This window comes from Castor canadensis, chromosome 2 (genome assembly GCF_047511655.1).
Source record: "Castor canadensis chromosome 2, mCasCan1.hap1v2, whole genome shotgun sequence".
NCBI lineage: Eukaryota > Metazoa > Chordata > Mammalia > Rodentia > Castoridae > Castor > Castor canadensis.
Window position 1 is genome coordinate 126,582,021 of NC_133387.1, and position 18,261 is coordinate 126,600,281.

Below are 18,261 nucleotides of genomic sequence, written 5' to 3' on the forward strand. Positions count from 1 at the left end.
TTAAATAATGGTGGATATATGTACTACACAAGTGAACTTTTGTAGCATGAGCCATTTGTGGTTCCTACTCAGATATCTCTGGTTGGTATAAAAGACCTGTGATGCTGCTTGGAAACCAAGGTTTCTCTGTAGACCTTTCTGGGTAGTTGATCCATTGGTTGATCATTGATTTTTTTTTTTTTTTAAAGATGGCAAGGGTTCTAAGTGGAGTGGTTCTTTGTAAACTGAACCCATGAAGAGTGGGAGAAGCACAGTCTTGGCCCAGTAAACTCTGACTGCCTTGGAGGATAGTTGGTGGTTGCAGAATTGAGCTTCAGAAGTCAAGCTGTGTGGCTTTGTGCCTATAAAAGTGGGGACAGTGGCAGCCTCATTCCAATGTATGACACTTAGAACAGTGCCTAGAACCAGGGAATCTTGCAATAATTACTAGTTGTTAGCCACCAGTAACATCTGTTCACTGTCCCCACTCTGATGCAGTGGACAGATGTTCCTTTAACCTGTTTCTTAGCTGGTACCCTCAGGCTTTTCATTTGTGCTTATATTTGTCTGCACAGGCAAGCCTGGTGCCCATGAGAGGAGGAACGTAGTGGCCAGTAGGGGAAATCAAGGCATACTGAGGAAATGTTCTAGTGGGATTGTGACCCCTGTGAAAAGACTTGGGCACAGAGCTCAGAGGGAGCAGGTCCTGTGGTCTCTTGTCCTGGTCTCTGAACAGTACTCTTGCATCCCACACTCCTCTCTGCCTGCCTTCTTCCTTTCACCTTTTGGAGTTTTCTCTCTCAGCAATGGCATTGTTGAAAGGTGAAACTGTAGGAGATGTTCCTGTGTCTTCTCTCTTCATCTCTTAGATTCCATCTCTGCCTCCTTCCATGAGTCTCATGTTACCCTTCCTTTCCTCAGGAGAGGACAGGGGAGTAGGTTTATTGGAGTTTTGTAGGGTGAGTTGTATGGGAGATTTAAAAAACCAAGTCCTTCTGTGTTACTTATCTCATTTTGTTCTCTCTTCCTTACCTCCTTTTTATTGAGCCCTTAAGAAATATTCAGTAATTTGGGCAAACAACTAAGTTTTATGTTGGTTGTTTCAACGTGAAGATCTTCAACAAAATAATTCCTATTAACACAGTCAGATAATCCTAATCAGTCTGTTTCCTCGGGCTGAAAGTCAGTGTACTCTCTTCATAAACAGCTATTACACACTCACTGTGTACAAGGCAGTCTTGTCTGCTACTAAAGGAAATACAAAGTAAAATACAACAGGGTGCATAAGAATTAGTAATTTTTTTTTCTTTTCTCTCATGGTGCTGGGAATTGAACTCAGGGCCTTGTGCTTGCCAGGCAGATGCTCCACCAGCGTAAGAATTATTTTTAAAACCAACATTAGACAAAGCCTGGAAGCTAACTCAGTCCTTTCTTTGTGAAACCTTCTGTCCTGTGGATAACCAAGTTTTCCTTGGCTAATCTAACAGACTAAGGCATGTACCTTTGCTACCCCAGTCTCCTATCTTTCTTGCCCACAGGTGCTCCTTCCAGCAAAAAGAATACTTCCTTGGTTGGAGATGTAGCTCAGTGGTAGAGTGCTTGCCTAAAATGGGTGAGGCCAGGAGTTCAATTCCCAGATACACCAAAAGAACAACCCCCCAAGTGACTCTCCTTTTTTTTTTTTTTAAACTCATTAGAAGTCCTCCAAACAACAAGCTCATTTTTTGTTTATTTGGACATGGTGTACTTGAAGATAAAGAAGTGTACAGGGTTAAAAAATGGCCAGAGGGCTGAGAATTCCTGAATGTTTTTCCTACTTACCATGTGAAAAGTCACCTCTCAGCTAGTGAGGTAATTTGCCTATTGTGTAAGACCTTGACCCTGCGTATGTGCTGCAGCAGACATATAGCTTTTATGTGCGCCTGTTAGTTTGAATTTGTGATGCAGATCTGCTTTTTGTCCCTGTTGACGGTTATTATATCTTAATGGGCAAAACACTACTCTAATGATCCCTGTGTATATAACTCTTGTAGTACAGAGCAGGCACCAGAGAACCACATAAAAACGTTTGCCTCAATTTCCCTGCACAAAAGAAGCCCAGAAACCAGACTTGACCAAGTAACAGATTTTTAAAGGTAGAGGAACCCAATAAAATTACCAGCTTTTCACAGCATGTGTCTACTTCCTTTTGACATATTGTGAGGTGTAGGTGAAATATTCTAACTGAACTGACAGTGTGAACCGGGACAACTGAGGAGGGAGGGAGATAAAAGTAAAGCCCACCAGTAATGATTGATACTGTGGTAGCAATAAGTTGTTGGGGTCTCCCCTTTGTGGACTTGACACTTCACCTTTCTGACACCATTTGCAAGAGTGTTGGAATAATGAGCCCTGTACAGATGGATAAAAGCCAGGGTTGCCAGGAATTACTGTATTGGGTTTTGAGGCGTGCTCTAGAAGTGTGGAGACTGGCATTCGTTGATTCTGTCTGTAAGAATAAAGTTGAACATCTGCATGTGTGTGTGTGTGTGTGTGTGAAAGAGGCAAGAGTGCATTTCTTTTTTTCTGGTAAAAGGGATTGAACCCAGGCCCTTGTACCTGTTAGGCAAGTCCTCTACCATTGAGCCACATCCCCCAACCCCAAGTGTGTGAATGTGTATTTTTATAGTGTAAAATGGAGGGAACTCTCTGACCCTAGGTGACCCCAAAAGTCTTTTAATCACATTGTGATCATCAGTTAACTAATGAGATGGGTTATGTAGTCACTTATAGGTTTGATGTGCCTGCAAGAATGGTTAAATCAGAGAGCATTCATTGATTCTCTAGCACATCATTCCAGCATTATAAGATACAATTGTCAGTTATGGATTTTCCCCCCTTCCGCCACCCCGCCCCAGAAACCTAAACTGCATTTGGTGAATGGAAGGTGGAATTTTGTCCATGTAAGACAACTCCCCCAGGAGCCTAGGACTCTGTTATATTTAATACCTGAGGCTAATACCCTAAGTTTCCTTGGATATTCAGGGTAGAAATAGTAGAATTAACTCCTATGAGCTCCTGAGGTCAGCCAGGTAATCTCTTGATATTGCTTCCTCCACCTTTGAATTTTTAAATTTTATTTTTAAGATTCATGTCTGGATCTTAAAGTGGAAACTTCATATTGGGCCTTAAATTAATGTCTCTATCTACTTTTCCCTTTTCCAGTCCCCTTTTCTCTACTCCTTTCCTCCCTCAGGCCCTGGGAGAAAGTTCAGCAGTCATGTCCTCTGTCATGGGAAGGCCCCCTGAACCTACGTGTTGAGCCTCAGTGTGGTTTTATCCTCCAGTTTCCTCTGTTCCCAGATCTAATTACTGCTCTTGCTATAGAGCACTCCATAACGTCTTCCTCCTCTGCCCTGCCTGTCTGGCCCATGCTCTCCAGGGTTTTGCTACTTTGTGCCCACTGCAATTGGTTCAAAACTGGCCTTTCCAAATTTTGATCTGATCAGTGAGCTCCCCAACTCAAAACTGCTCAAGGGCTTCCACATTCTACAAGGCCTTGCCCCAAATTATATCTAGAGCCATCTCCTTGGTTCCTTTCATTAGTTCTCTGCAAGCCAAATTACCGGCAGTTGCTAGAAGGTTCCACGAACCTGTCTTCATCTCCTTTTTTCACGTGGACTGCTTTACTTCCTTCCAATTGATGTTAACTGGCACTTATAAATTTAAAAATTGATATTACTTGGGATAAGTTTGTTTTAATGATGATTAACAAAAGGGCCTTTCAAGTGTCTGGGAAGCAGCATATCAGTTGAACTTGCATTCTTAACCTTTTTCCTATGGTAATACTACTAGTTAAATGTTTTTTGAAGCTAAGAATGATGAGAAAGATATTTTTTTCTTATTCATTCTTTAGTAATGAGAACATTTGTTTATTTAAATTTGATTATTTTTGTTATGCAATATTCAGGCAAGCAGTGTGTCTACACTGAGGCTATAAGTAGAGCACGTGATTGGGTAAACTTACTGACAAAATTTGATTTCTGAACAGAGACAAATCAGGAAGGAGCAAACAACCTTAATTCAAATACAGCACCCCTCCCACAACATAATAGTCTCACCTGTCAAATCCCATTCCCTTTAAGTCTTTTTTAAGACCCCGTGTCCTTGTCAAAAAACCATTCTTCACATCAGGCAGAAGAACTCATTTCTGGGGAAGGACTCACTTCTGGGGAGTCTGTGGCACACACCACACCACACCACACCACATGAATGTGTTTCAGGCAGACAACACTCCAGGTACTATGCTGGGAGCTAGGTTAGCAAGATGCCTAAGGAACAATTCCTGACTACAAGGCCTTCACATTCCAGTGGGGGAGAGAAACTTGCACTGCTCACCTTGATACAGATTCTTAAGGCATACTGTCTTCACCCTGTGTAAAATATGAGTGAAGTGTCATGGCAAGGGGAAAGATGGAGGACTTAATGATCTGAAGGTCAAGGGTTATCCTTTCAGGGCAGGAAACCTTTGACTCCTGGACCTTGGAAGATGAGGTGTGGAAAGGGAGGAAGCCAAGGCATGTTTAGCATGGGAGTTTTACAGTGTGGCTGAAGCTAACATGAGGAAGTGGTCTTAGGTAAGATTGAAATTATAGCTGGGGCAAGGGAAGAGGGTTTTAAAACCAGGCCAAGCAATTTGAACTTGATCCAATATTTGAAGAAGAGACATCCAAGGCATTTAAACACCAAAGTAAAAATTTTAAACTAGTATTTTTTTAAACGCACTTTGGTGGTACAATGAAGGACGGATTGATGGGAAAAACTGAAATTAGAGATAAAAATTAGGTTAACTTTGTTAACAGACCCAGAGGTATCTTATATTCCCTTGAAGATATTGGTACATTATTTTTTATAACTTAGAGATATTTGTGTCTATAGCTGACCTACTAATAAGGGAAGAAGTCTTCCTGAAGTTGCGTCTTGAGTGGGATCTTAAAGAACCAAGAGTGTTTCATAGCAGCTACTTTATGAAACACCCAAGAATTCTGGAAGATTGCACTTATGGCACAAATTACTAGTAGTTGTAGTTGTCTTTCTCTAATTCTTTACAAGATGTTAAAGGTGATAGGGCATTAAAAGACATTAACAACATGTATATTTGAACTTACAATAGTCATTTTGAGTTTGTACTTTGTTCTATGTACTGTGCCAAGATTATCTATTACCTCACATAATATTTTCAGTGAAAGGTATGAGATCTGTCTTACAGAGATTCTGAGGCCCTGATAGTCTACCACATCATGATCCCATAGTGCATAAATTTAGCTCTGTTCATGAGAGTCATTCTGATCCTTGAACATGTCACTTTCAGCGTGTTCCACCATCAAAAAAAAAAAGACTCTTGCTTTTGTAGTTACCTCTCCCTGGAAGATTCTTTTCCAAGATGCTCACAAAACTGACCTCTGCAGGGCTCAGCTAACATCACCTTCCAAAGGAAGTCCTCCTGGACCATCTTGCCTAATGTTGTACATTTCTCTATGTTACTTTCCCTATGTGATGCTGGGGATTGAACCCAGGGCCTCATGCATGCTAGGCATCTGCTCTACCACCAAGCTATACCCTCAGCCCAATCTTACTTTCTTTAAAGTATGTTGCCATTGGTGATTATGTATTTACTTCTTTATTTTCTGACCCCCAATCTAGGATATCAATTCCATGAGATCAAATACTTTAAATGTCTTATACGCTTTTGATTTCTCTAACCACAGCATTTGAAAATAGGAACAGTTTCTGGAAAACAGTTTTTAGTGCATGTTCAATAAATAGTTATTCAGTGTCTGGATGGGAGAATGAATTGTTCCTGGTCCCATCCTCTCTGGGTATTTCCTTTCTACTCACTGCCACATTGGAATAGAAGCCAGTGTATTAGCTGAATCTGGTTAGTCAACTTTATAAAGCTGAATATTTACTCAATAGGAAAAGAAACAGGTCATTCTCTTTCTCATTAGTGAAGATTACTTGACTTAGGCTTGTAGCTCATATCTACATCCAGGATGTATGATTAGCTTAGAAACAAACATTTCTGACAAACTGTTTTTAGAATTTTAACTTTTCTTATACAATTATGTTGGCCGATTTTTGTAAGAGAATATTGGGATTTACATAAAACAGACATTGTTCCTGGGTGCTTTTATTTATTTATTTTTTAACATTAGATGTTTAAAATGCATGGTCTAGTTGGTAAATTAGTGAATTCATATTATCTCCACAAATAAAATACCAGTCCTGAGAGGGTAAATTCTTTCATTTTTTCCTCAAACCACATTTCCTTTTGTGGCCTCAGATTGGCCTTTTGGCAAGTGCAGTGTTCCTTTGTCTTGGTAGAATCTTTGTCACTTGCATGTTAATCTCTTCTCACCATCCATGTATCTAGGAAGAGCTGGCTGATGAACTCCTAGGTTAGAGAAAGGGGTCTGCAACTGAATTTTAAGTAGACTTCTTGGTGTTCTGGGAAATGCTATGGTCTTAGCTCATTTAACTCACTTGGTTAAACTTGTATGAAGGGGTTCATCTGATTCTTAACTACAGATGGAGGTAACTACAGATGGAGGAAAATAATTAAAAAACAACATGCTCTGTGCCTAGATCCCTACCTTTTCCAAAAAAAAAACCAAACGAACGAAAAAACCCCACCAAAACAAAACAAAACAAAAAAAAAATGGCACAATGAGAATGAATAGAATAATGGTTGACCAACAAAATTTGAAGGCATTCTAAGTGTCACCAGTTGGTTTAATAAAATTAATTAGTCTGCCATGGGGAAAATTTACTAGTGTGCTGGTTAATTTCACAATGTAAAGTCTGGGAAGGGAGGTGGAGTTGAGGGAACAAACCTTATTAGTTTTGAATAATTATTTAAAGATGTGGGCCTGCCAATTTCAAACACTGTGATAGCCAAATCCATTGAAGCTTTAAGATCTGCATGAATGTATCCCAGCATATATGGGAAGGAATGCTCCAGATGAAAGGATGAGCATATTTATTAATAGGGAAACAACTCATTTAAGGTACAGAACAGCAAGTAGAATCCTCATAAAACCCTGGGAATAAGAACTTGCCTTAAGACTGGCTCATGGGAGGTTTCTATAATCTTAATTTGCTATTGATGCAATTATTGCTCTTTCTTGTCTTTTTAATCCAAACAAGATGTGTACACTGGCTGTGGAAAGGTGCCTGAAATCACATGCCTGAATTCACTTAATTTGCCAACATTTTCTTCTTTCTCTTTCCCTTTCTGGTAATGGGCAAGAGTCAGTTCTGGTGCATTACGTGCTAAATCTCTTCAATTACCAGCTGGGAAGAAAGATTTAAAATTGTGCTTCAAACCCACAAACTGATTTACTTTTAAAGCACAAACACTTCTCCTGTGGAGCCTAAATTAAACGGCAGAAAGGACTCAAGGCCCGAGGAATTAAATAAAGCAAGGATAGCCTTAGGAACCATTTTGGTTCCTTTCATTTGAGCCCCCTGGGGGAGAAAGGAAAGTTGGAGATACAAGCTGAAAGGCACAACCTGTGTAAGAAAGTGCAGTGTATTGGTGTCAGGAACTAATCAAATCCCTTACCCGTTTTTCTTCTTTTTGGCAGCCATTTTTAATGTGGATGACTCTGTGGTTGATCTGGAGACCCTAGCAGCCTTATTTGAAAATGTGAGTGTCAAAAATAGAGCTGGAGTTTCTGTATTTTCCTTCTACCCTAAAAGTCATTGAGCCGTCATTGATGATCTTTGCTAGTGAGGATTTTGTCATAGCCTGGAAGAGATGAAGGCACAGAGATGCAAGCTTTCGTGGGAACAGATAGGAGAGGGGCACGTGTTCTTAACTCCCTCTGTGGTAACTGGGTTAGTAGACTTCTTTGAAATATGCAAGGCAGGGTGGCTCAAGGTGGAGACCACCTGTGTGCTCTGGAGGCCAGCCCTGTTGCTTCTTGGAAGAAAAGCTTCCTGCTTAATTTTGGCATACACCAATGTCTTCCTCTGGGGAACAGGAATGCAATACCAGCTTGGATGATTACTCTTAGACCAGATGAATTGATGGCATTGAATGTGGGAAGTTGTGTAGGGATAGAGTGTGTTTTAGATTTAGTCAGTTTGAGGGTTGAGGTCCTGTTCTACTATTGCCTACTAAATGACTGGTTGGGCCAGTTATGAAAATTGCTTACTCCTGTTTGATCATCAGTGCAACAGAGATTATCATGGGTCTCTACCTGATTTTCTGTACTAAATAAGAATTTAATATATATAGCAGTAGCAATGTATTTTGAAAATAAATAGCACTCAAACATATAAGGTCTCTTGGGTAATAAGCCTGAGATTCTACAGGTTCTCTTGAGATGGTGACACTAGAAAATCTGAATTCCCACAATTGGGCTGGAGGCATGGATCAAGTAGTATACCATGAATCCTGAATTTCAAACCCCAGTTTCACCAAAAAAAAGAATTTCCAAAATTGATAACTGTTCTGGTTCACTGACTGTTAAATTACAGAAACATAAATTGAACTGGATTCTCTTAAATAATGGTATTTATTTCTCAGATTGCTGCCTGGGGCTCTGTGGTATGCTGTGGTCACTCAGCTCACAAGATTATTCATTGTAGTGCTCATGTCCCTTACAGAAAATTTCCATAGTCTCTTATTGTAGGCTTGGTGGGATTACCAATTCCCTTTCTATTTAATATTCTTTATGTATGTTGGAAACTATTTAGTAAAATTTGGTGGGAACTTCTCACACGTTTCAGGAAATTTTTGATTTCCTAAAATCAAATCAGGAAAGTTTTGATTAATAAACCCAAAGATGCACAAACACCAGGCCCTTGGGAGTTAATCTTGCATTGTAGAGCAGTGTGGTAGAGCAGGAAAGAGAGGGATTCAGTGACTGAGTACATGCCTGGATGGAATTCTCTGAAAGGAGGCAACAATTGATGTTTAAGGACTTTGTCAAAAGCAAACTTCCTTCCAGGCATGTTTTGTTGTTGCCATGAGCTCAGAACTGTGTCCATGGCTAATACTTGTGAGCACACAGTAGAGGCAAGCTGCACACAACTCAAATAACTGAATAAATCGAGAAACTGTGAATAAATGTCAAAATAAGTGGCATGGACAAATGCTTATAAATTCAGAAAAGGGGAAGATGGTGACCACAAACAGTAGAGTGGGAAGTCTATGTAAGGTAGCAGAGCTATTCTGGGGAGAAGGAAGCAAATGTTGAGGACGGCTTGTCCCGTATCTGCGTACAGGAGACTACAGGAGCCAAATGCCCTGGCTTCGTGTACGGCTTAGTGTGCATGTTATAACACTGGCAGTGGCCAGTGATTTGCAAACTTCAGCATACAGCAGAATTACCTGGAGGGTTTGCCCAAATCCTGGGGTGGGCCAATAGTTTGCATTTGTAGCAAGTGGTGAGTACTTCTGCTGGTCCAGGGACCACAGAAGTCCCTGTGAGATCCACTACCTTAGACAGATTCTCACTATCCATTTCTTTTTTTTTCCTGAATAGCGAGCCCAAGAGGATGAATTGGATAAAATAAGAAAGTACTACGAGACATCCAAAGAAGAAGAACTGAAGCTGCTGGACAAACCTGAACAGTAAGGACTCTTGCACTCCTTCCTGCCAGGTCAACGGGAGAACGGCAGTCTGTATTCTGCTCTGATTGTCCAAGCTTAATTGTGCAGTGAGCTAAATTCCAACACTGTCATTCCTGTGACCTATTGCATACAGCAGAATGATCCAGCTGCCGGGAAAAGCAGTCCTAAGATTTGTGCTGCTGGTTGCAGTATGTTTCATCCATCCTCCCCCACCCCCAACTCAGCCCCGCACCACTCCCCGTCCTTATTCTAGCAACTTGTTAATTCCTCCTAGACTAAACATTTTAACCAAAGGGGTAACTGAGGAAGGAAGAAGGCATTAGTCCCTGTAAGGTTTTGCTGATGCAGTTAAAAAGATTGTATCAAAGCCACAGAATTCAAATTGATTTTCTTAAATGTCATATTCAGTAAACGTACCCTGAAGATACAGCTTTCCTTCAAACTTCCCTCCTGGCTCTACCTAAGTCAGTTGTGATTTCCTCGTCTTCTTTCTAAAGCAGGCTTTTCCTCTCTTCTCTCTGTAGTTTGGGATATCACTCCATACACTTCAGAAACCCAGAACTCTGGTGACTGAGTAACTTGTCCTTGACTGGGTTTCTGGAGTCTGCAAGCCACAGATAAGTTCCCGGGACTCTGTAGCCCAAGGGCCCTGACCAGTTTTTCAATACTTAAGACTGTGTTGATGTGGAATGGGTTCAGACTAGACAGGAGCTGTGATGCCTCTGGCTACCTTGAATGTTTCGTGTCCAGTTCGAGCCAGCCTTCTCAAGCCAGACAAGAGGCAGGTATAGAAAACAAAGAGGAGATGGAGTAAAAGTCAGCTTTGCCAACATCCAGGGCTCTTGGCTTGTACAGAAGCCTCTATGTCTTGTGCTCAGGTTCTCTGGGATGCCCCCACCCCCGGGGATGTCTAGCATTCAACCTCAGGAAAAGATCTTCAGACGTTTGGTGTATGGGTGAGGAGACATGCCTGGATTTGCCTAGATACTGAAAGACCTTCCTGATGGTTTGGGGACCTTAGATGAGTTCCTTTCACATGGAGCTGGAACCAAGACCCTCAGCCCCAAAGCTGGTTCACAGAACCTAGGAACACTGAATTAACTCACATGGGATTCCTCAGCCCTTCCATTCTGCTGCTTTGAGTCCACCTCCTCACCAGCACCCACCCCAGCTGATGCTCAGGTTTTCTAATGTCATAAGTACTAATGACTGAGAGGTAAGTAACTAATAATGAGATGTTTATACACTGATAAGGTCATGGGAGGTGTTTTGGGACAACAGAACATATCAGGCATTTGGGGACTTAGGCCAACTTGTGTGTTGAAACTCTAAGGATGGAATTGAAAATCTTTTCCAGTAAAGGCCCAGTCATAAGGATTTTACTCTGTGGGTCACACTACTCAAGTCGCCTCTGTAGTGAAAAGCAAACTACAGCTAATGCCTAAGCAAAGGAGCATAGTTGTGCCCCAATAGAATTTTATTTAGGAATGCTGAAATTTGAATTTCATACGGTTTTTACATGTCCTCCTACTTTTTCAAGCATTTAAGAATATGGAAACCAAGATTCTTAGTTCATGAGTCACACAAATACAAATGGCAGGTTGGATTTGGCTCATAGGCTGTGATCTTCCAGACCTTTACCCACTTAGCAGAAGCTGCTCTAAGGTATGGGGATGGCTGACTGGGTGAAATGAATGGACAAAGAGAGGGCCTGTGCTTCTGTCATGAGAAGTGTTCCCCTCTCCCTTTGGTACTACTGCCTTCTAGCATTATTTCTCCAGACTAATTGCCAGGACAGAGGATAATGGTGACAGCTAATTAGCAGGTAACATATTATTCTTGGTTTTCTACTGATGATGTATCTAGATAAAAAAGCATTTTTAGTTTGTGAATAGTTGCTATGCTGACTTCCTGAGTGCTCTCAGCACTTACAAAGGGCAGAGGCCTATCCTGTTGTGCTGGTGAGGCAATGTGCTGGAGGGAGAGGCCCTGGGACCTGAGCTGGTTTCACCTCCACTCTTGACCTCCTGCACAGCCCAGCGTTTGTTTGACTTAGGCCAGAGTCTAATTCTCTGGCAAATTACGTAGACTGTAAGGATGTTTTACATCCTGGAAAATATGAATCATTTATAGTTTACCATTGCAGTTTCCTAAGAGTCCTATGGTGCCCAGTCTTATAAATCATACCTCGGAGAGGCTGGCCTCATCACCCACCTCATCAACTCTCTCACACCCCAGTGCCAGATTTAGAAAGCTGTTCTCCACAGAGATGTCATCTGTTTGGGACGTGGCTCTCTGACAGCCACTCTCTCCTGGGATGGCCCTCCACTTCCTTGCTGTCTGCCTTGAAAGGATGGTGAGGGGAGGCGAGGCTCTATGGGGTTTGATTAGGCCAATGTACACCTGCCATGTACAGTGAGGGCACCAAATACAGCCTGTTGGGATGTAGGGTGCACAGCTCCCTTAGACACTCACAAAGTAGGACTCTCTAGTGTTCTCCAAGAACACAGATTACAATACAAAAATTATACTGTGTAAACAGCCCTTGTGTGAACACACATCTGAGGCAGTATTGTTGAGGGATTTAGGGAATGATGATAAACCACACGTCAGTTTCTTTCAAAGAATTTCACCTGCCAGCTAGGTTGCTACTGTGGCTGGGAGCCCACACAATGTGAGGCACAGAGCTTCTGCTGTGTATGTGTAGGCTGAAGTTGCAGTCTTTCCCAGGAACTTGCCTGCATTAGGTAAAAGGGAATGCTCCTTCATTTGTGGCTTCCTTGGTCTTCCTTATTATGGAGCTGGAATGTGAAGTTAGACTATCCCAAAAAGAAATCAGTCTGTGAATATTTGTAAGTACTGAGGTCCAGTGTTCCAGGTCCAATGCTTGGGGATATGTAAAAGGCTTACTATTACTGCATAAGTGGGCAGAGTATAAAATGCAGCGGGGGGAATGAGATATCATCAGACACTTGCTTCTCAAAGCCTTTACGGTAACCTATTCTGTTGGTTCTTCACCAGAGAGATGGGAAAGGAGCTGTGGTGCTTTTCCTTGAGCCTTTCCAAGACTGTTTTTGAACTGAAAATGGCATAAAATCATTTTTTTCCAAATTTTCTTCTCTAATATTTTATATCTTCACATTCTACCCAATGTGTCCAAGCCAAGACCCCACAAGTCATCCTGGACTCTTCTTAACATCCTCTGGGATTAGTTAGTTACTCAGGGTCTGCTGCAGTGGTACCTTCCTCATTCTCCATCCACTGTGGGCCATGCTACTGACCCTCTTGGAAAATTGCAGCAGTGATGTGATCGTTTTCCCAGTCTCAAACACACTATCATTTCCAGCCAAACCGTTGCCATGGTGATGGTGTGAAACAAAAAGCTAAAAGTATCGCTTCTCTGTTTTAAACCCTTCATTTGTTCAGGAAAAGTTTAAAATCCATTTTAGAATACAAGCCCTGTGTTAGCACCTGACTTCTACCCAGCTTCCCCACAGGTCCCATTTTTCTTATCTCCCTGGCAGGTCCTCATGTGTTCCATGCACAGTATCACAAGGCTCCAGAATCCCCAGCCAACATTGCTGCCTGGGGCTCTGATGTCAGAGCACTGGGGTGGCTTCCCAACATCCATCACACATGACACATAGTACTTGCCATACCTACAACAGTCATTGGTTTATTTTTCAGGGTATAAGAAGGAACTGTGTATAAGATCATCTTATTCCCAGGTCTTTGTGCAACTGAAACACTATCAATGCTTCATAGGCATCTAAATGACAGACTAACTGACATTCTCCATGACTGATACTCTACTACTAATTTTCAGTGATGTGGTTCTATCCAAAAGTAATGCAGAATTCCTCAACTTCCCTTTCTCCTCCAACTCTATGTAAGTGTTCCAGAATTTTCACCATGCAGAGGACATTGGAATGTAAGACTCTTTGAGAGCTTTCTATGTGCAAACCCTAATCTCAAGTAAGGCTTTAATCCCAGAGAGCCTTGAATTTCTATTTTTCTCTTCCCTGAGTAACATAAGTTAATGAACCTCTGGTCTCAACTCCTCTTATTGGTCCTCTTTAAGACCAGTTGTAAATAATTGCTTATCCAGCCTTGTCTACTTCTCATCTGTGTCCTTGTGGATGAACTGAGCTGTGGTCTGTATAGTCTCTCATGTGATCTCCAGCTGCTTCTCCTTCACTACTGTGTTTGTTTTAAGTAGGACATGAGCACATTCTGGATCCTACTTAGTGAATGATGTCTCATAGTCACATTTGGAAAGGGGAGAAATGCCAGACACTTTCTTGAGATAGTTCTCCATATCTGAATAAGTCAGTCTTCCCAAGACCCATCACAGGACCAAATGCAACCAGTCTTATAAGCTTTTCACTTTTCATCTATTATTGAAACCTGCGGACAGCCCCAATGTCAGGCCTGATAAATGAGTCACTTGGTTAATGCTGTACTGTTTATGAAGAAGCAATTTACAAAGTGTAATTTCTCATCTTCTCAATCCAGAATTCCTATGGGTCTCCACTTTTATACCCCATTACATGATTTTCATAATAATCAGTTATAGAACTTTAAGGTATGGGTGTGTTTTCTTTTAAGAATCATCCACATTTCATCTTCATAGTACTGAAAAGGGTGGGGATTATGACCACCTAGCTTGTAGACATAGGAAAAATGGCTGACAATTGAAAACTTATTAAAATTCAAATTTCAGCCAGTTGTGGTAGAGCATACCTGTAATCTCAGTACTTGGGGGGTTGCGGCAGGAGGACATTGAGTCTAGGCCATCCTGAGCTATATAGCAAGACCCTGTCTCAAGAGAGGGAGACAGAGACAGACTAGAAGAAAGCTACAACTTTGTTCCTCTGTAAAACCTTCCTAGTGAGAGATTGCAAAACCTCAAGGTAATAATGTATGAGTTGACCAAGACTTACAGAAATACCAGTTAATCATTTCAGCTTCAAAATGAAATTAGTGACTGTTAGAAAGGGTTCTCCCCCTTTCTGAATTCATATCCAACTGTTTCCACCCATTTTAGTTTATATCCTTTCCTCTGGTGGTTGGCCCAGAGAGTATATAGCTCTTCCAATTTCATTTTGCAAAGGACAACGGTGCCCAACTGCTCAGACAGTGAGCTGCTGTGTGTAGGTCAGTACCCACCCCAGGTTTTGAAGAAACTTAGATGTCTGCTCACTTTGTTCCAAGCACTGAGCCGTGAACTATGTCTATGTGAGTACATTTACATGAAAATAAACAAATATGCATGGAGAATTTCATCATTATTAACTATTATGTAATTGAGCAAAAATGGTAGCATTCTCACTTCAATAGAAGGAAAATTTTTTATCACTTGACTATAAACATTTGCCTAAAGTCTTCACTGCTTGGCCTGTATTAATACACTTTTAAAAAATGCTGCATGACAGGGGACTTCAAAGTATAATTTTTTTCACATGCTAAAGACTATGTGTTTCCATTTGGGTTTAGCCTCTTATTCAGGTAGCAGGAGATAGAGAACTTGTTCAGTACTTTTGCATAAACTTTGTTCCTAAAGTAATTGATACCCCATGCATTTATTCACCATCATAGATACCCCTAGGAAAGTGGGCCTGTTGTCAACAATAGAGCATTTACCCTTGGAGTCCCTTGAGTTGGCCAGTCTGGGACCTTTTATAATTAAGTTGAAATCATCAAATAAGGAATGTTCTCATGGTGGGTCTTTATCAGTTTTCTATTTCATTTTTGCAGATTTTTACATGAATTGGCCCAGATTCCTAACTTTGCTGAACGTGCCCAGTGCATCATCTTTAGATCTGTGTTTTCTGAGAGCATCACCTCCTTGCACCGAAAGGTAGAGATTGTCACCCGAGCCTCTAAGGTACATTTGCTGTCTAACTGAAGAGCAAGCCTTGCTCTTACTGGGGTGAAGGAGTAAGTGGAGACAGGTAGAGACTGATTATAGTACCTTGTAGCAAGCCTTTGAGACTTCAGATCACATGCTTTCCTAAAGTAAATGTGACTGTATCCTGCCCAAGTGAGAGTGAGTGTGCATGGGAGAGGGAGGGACTAAAGACAAGAGGGGGGTGGGGGGGTTGATGCTCTTGAAGATTTTGTCTAGAAAATTGTGAATATCTTGCAGGGTACAGATTGAGCACTGAAAAAATCAAACAGCATAGTTTGTTTCTTTTTCACCTCTCCAAATGGCAAAAGAGATTTGAGACCCACACACTGGTCATCTGAAGGGGTTTGAGAGACTTAATAAAAATGTAATCGTGAGTGATTCTGTTGACCTCACAATGCTGACATACATTATTCTAGCCCTTGGTTAGGATGACCCATGTTCTTAAGAATGAGATTACTCTCCACAGATACTGTAGTACCCCATTGCTTACCTGGAGGCATGATATAAGAAATTTCAGTAAGGAAAACATAAATATTACCAAAGTATGGCAATGCCCATTCATAACCCCTGGGAGAGAAGAGCGAAGTCTATGTAGAGCTTTTTTTCTTTACCTTAAAATAAAAGAAAATAAAGTCAACTAAGATTGTAAAGGAAATGTTTCCATTTAAAATTTTGCTCTTTAAGCAAAAACTAAAATAACAGAGAGGAAAAACAAATGAGGTAGGAAGCTAAAGAAAATCCTAAACGGCTTGAAATGGTAAGTTTCAAAGAAATACAGCACTTAGTAAATGTACATTGAATAAACATAACCCATCTCCTTTAATGCATTATTGTGACTTGCCTCTGAGGACTATACCCATACTTGCTATTCTGTCTGCTCTATATTTAGCTGTACTCTTTGTATCAATTCATAGTCCCCAAAACAGAACCTACAATGGTAATAAACATCTTTCTACTTAGAAGTCATCAGAAATTAAGCCTAACTATACTACGTCCCTTTTACCAATTTACATATACGTTAAAGTGAGTACCAAAAATAAAACTGACTCAGCTGGAGATCTGAATATGAAGGTGTAATCCTCATTGTTAGAACATTCACTGTTTATAATTTTGTTGAGTTACATAGAAAATGATGGTTACTAATGCCTTTTTTTAAAGTACACATAGTAAAGTATATTTTTCATCTCATTAGCTGTTAATACTGTTGGTGACTGTGTTGAGTACTCAAGAAATACTTGTTGAATGAACACAGGTACCGTTGGAGTTCTGAGTGTAATAATTGGTGTTTGCCATCACAGGGCTTGCTGCACATGAAGAGTGTGAAGGATATCTTAGCTCTCATTCTGGCATTTGGAAATTATATGAATGGAGGGAACAGGACTCGGGGACAAGCAGATGGATACAGCTTAGAAATTCTGCCCAAACTCAAGGACGTCAAAAGTCGGGTATTTATTTATTTATTTTTCATAATGGGTTTCTATATTCTACTACTATTTTCCTTCTATGCCTTTAATTTAAAAAAAAATATTCTATTATGTTTTATCTGTCTCTATCCTCCCCTAGCAATAGTCAATTATTTGAGAGTATGCACTGTATTCTTTGCTATCTTTGGATTTTAGGATAGGTTTTTCATATTAGACCTTATTTTCAATGACATAATCCCTAATCTTCTTTGGGTTTAACATATATGATTGGGTATTGAACTGCTACTGCTGTGGATGATAAAACAGCATACAGGATTAGCCCTAGTGTAAAGGCTAGAGTCTGTTTGAGTTTAGTGTTGACCACTTGTAATTTACTCACTCTTGAGTGGCAGAACATGGTTGAATCACCAATTGAGCCCAGCGTTTGAGTTATTCTTTTGCCCACAACAATTGGGCTGGAGCCTCCTGTCAAAGCTCCCAGCCTGATTATCACTTGGCTCCACACCCCTGCAGAGTTTCCTCTTCAGAAACAACCAGCCCAAATCTAGGCGTCCCATGGGGGGCCAAGAGGGTAGAAGGAGGGGAAACACTCAGGCAAATTAGAATTAGACCCCTGTGAACCAGACACAAAGGCTGCCTTGTGGGAGGGCCTGCTCACCCTGGCCTCCCAGGGTCATAAAGTGGCCTGGCTTTCCTTTTAAGCTGGCTCTGATAGTTTTTCACGCCATTAAGAACACACATTTTTTTGAAAGGTGGGAAGGGAGGGATGGTTTTCTGTTTTAGTCCCCAGTTCCCTTTAGTGTTCCCACCCCTTGCGTCTTGGCTTTATGCCAGAAAATATTAGGCAGCATTTTTTGGTTTGTTTTAACTGTTGTCTTGTGGGTCTTATAGATTATCTGTTTATTTTTTCCCCACAAATGAAAGTCTAGTGTCATTTCTTTGCATAGCTGGCATAAAGAAAAAAAAAATGGAGGGAGGAAAATCTGACCAGTCTCAAAACAGAGTCAGTTCTCATAAATTAGAAGTATCATGAACTGAGATTTCAGCTCTCAACTGTGTAGCATGGCAGAGTCTCTTGTGAACAATTGTCATTTGAGTTTCTTTTTTAAACCTAGGATAATGGAATTAATCTGGTGGACTATGTTGTGAAGTATTACTTGCGATACTATGATCAGGTAAGACATGCCCACTAAGGGGGTTTCAACTCCAATGCATGGTAGGCAATCAGAAATTGGGTAGCGGGTAAGTGGAAGAATGGACTTCAAGTCCAACACAGAAGCTGAGAGCGCTCCAGCTTCTTGGTTTGCAGCTGAGAGAATGGACTT

General features: G+C 41.0%; 1 protein-coding gene across 9 annotated transcripts in view; it reads left to right on the top strand.

The window, feature by feature from the left end:
• The window catches only part of Fmn1 (formin 1), a 375,832-nt gene that overhangs the window by 246,362 nt on the left and 111,209 nt on the right, over positions 1-18,261 (top strand). For all 9 annotated transcript variants that reach the window (XR_012445380.1, XR_012445381.1, XM_074065588.1 and 6 more), the window contains 5 exons: positions 7,605-7,666; positions 9,513-9,601; positions 15,359-15,488; positions 16,811-16,957; positions 18,052-18,111. Coding sequence is in view for 7 of the 9 variants with exons in the window: in XM_074065588.1 (XP_073921689.1) it covers positions 7,605-7,666; positions 9,513-9,601; positions 15,359-15,488; positions 16,811-16,957; positions 18,052-18,111 (488 nt within the window). In the remaining 2 variants the exon portion in view is untranslated. The remainder of the gene's footprint in view (positions 1-7,604; positions 7,667-9,512; positions 9,602-15,358; positions 15,489-16,810; positions 16,958-18,051; positions 18,112-18,261) is intronic.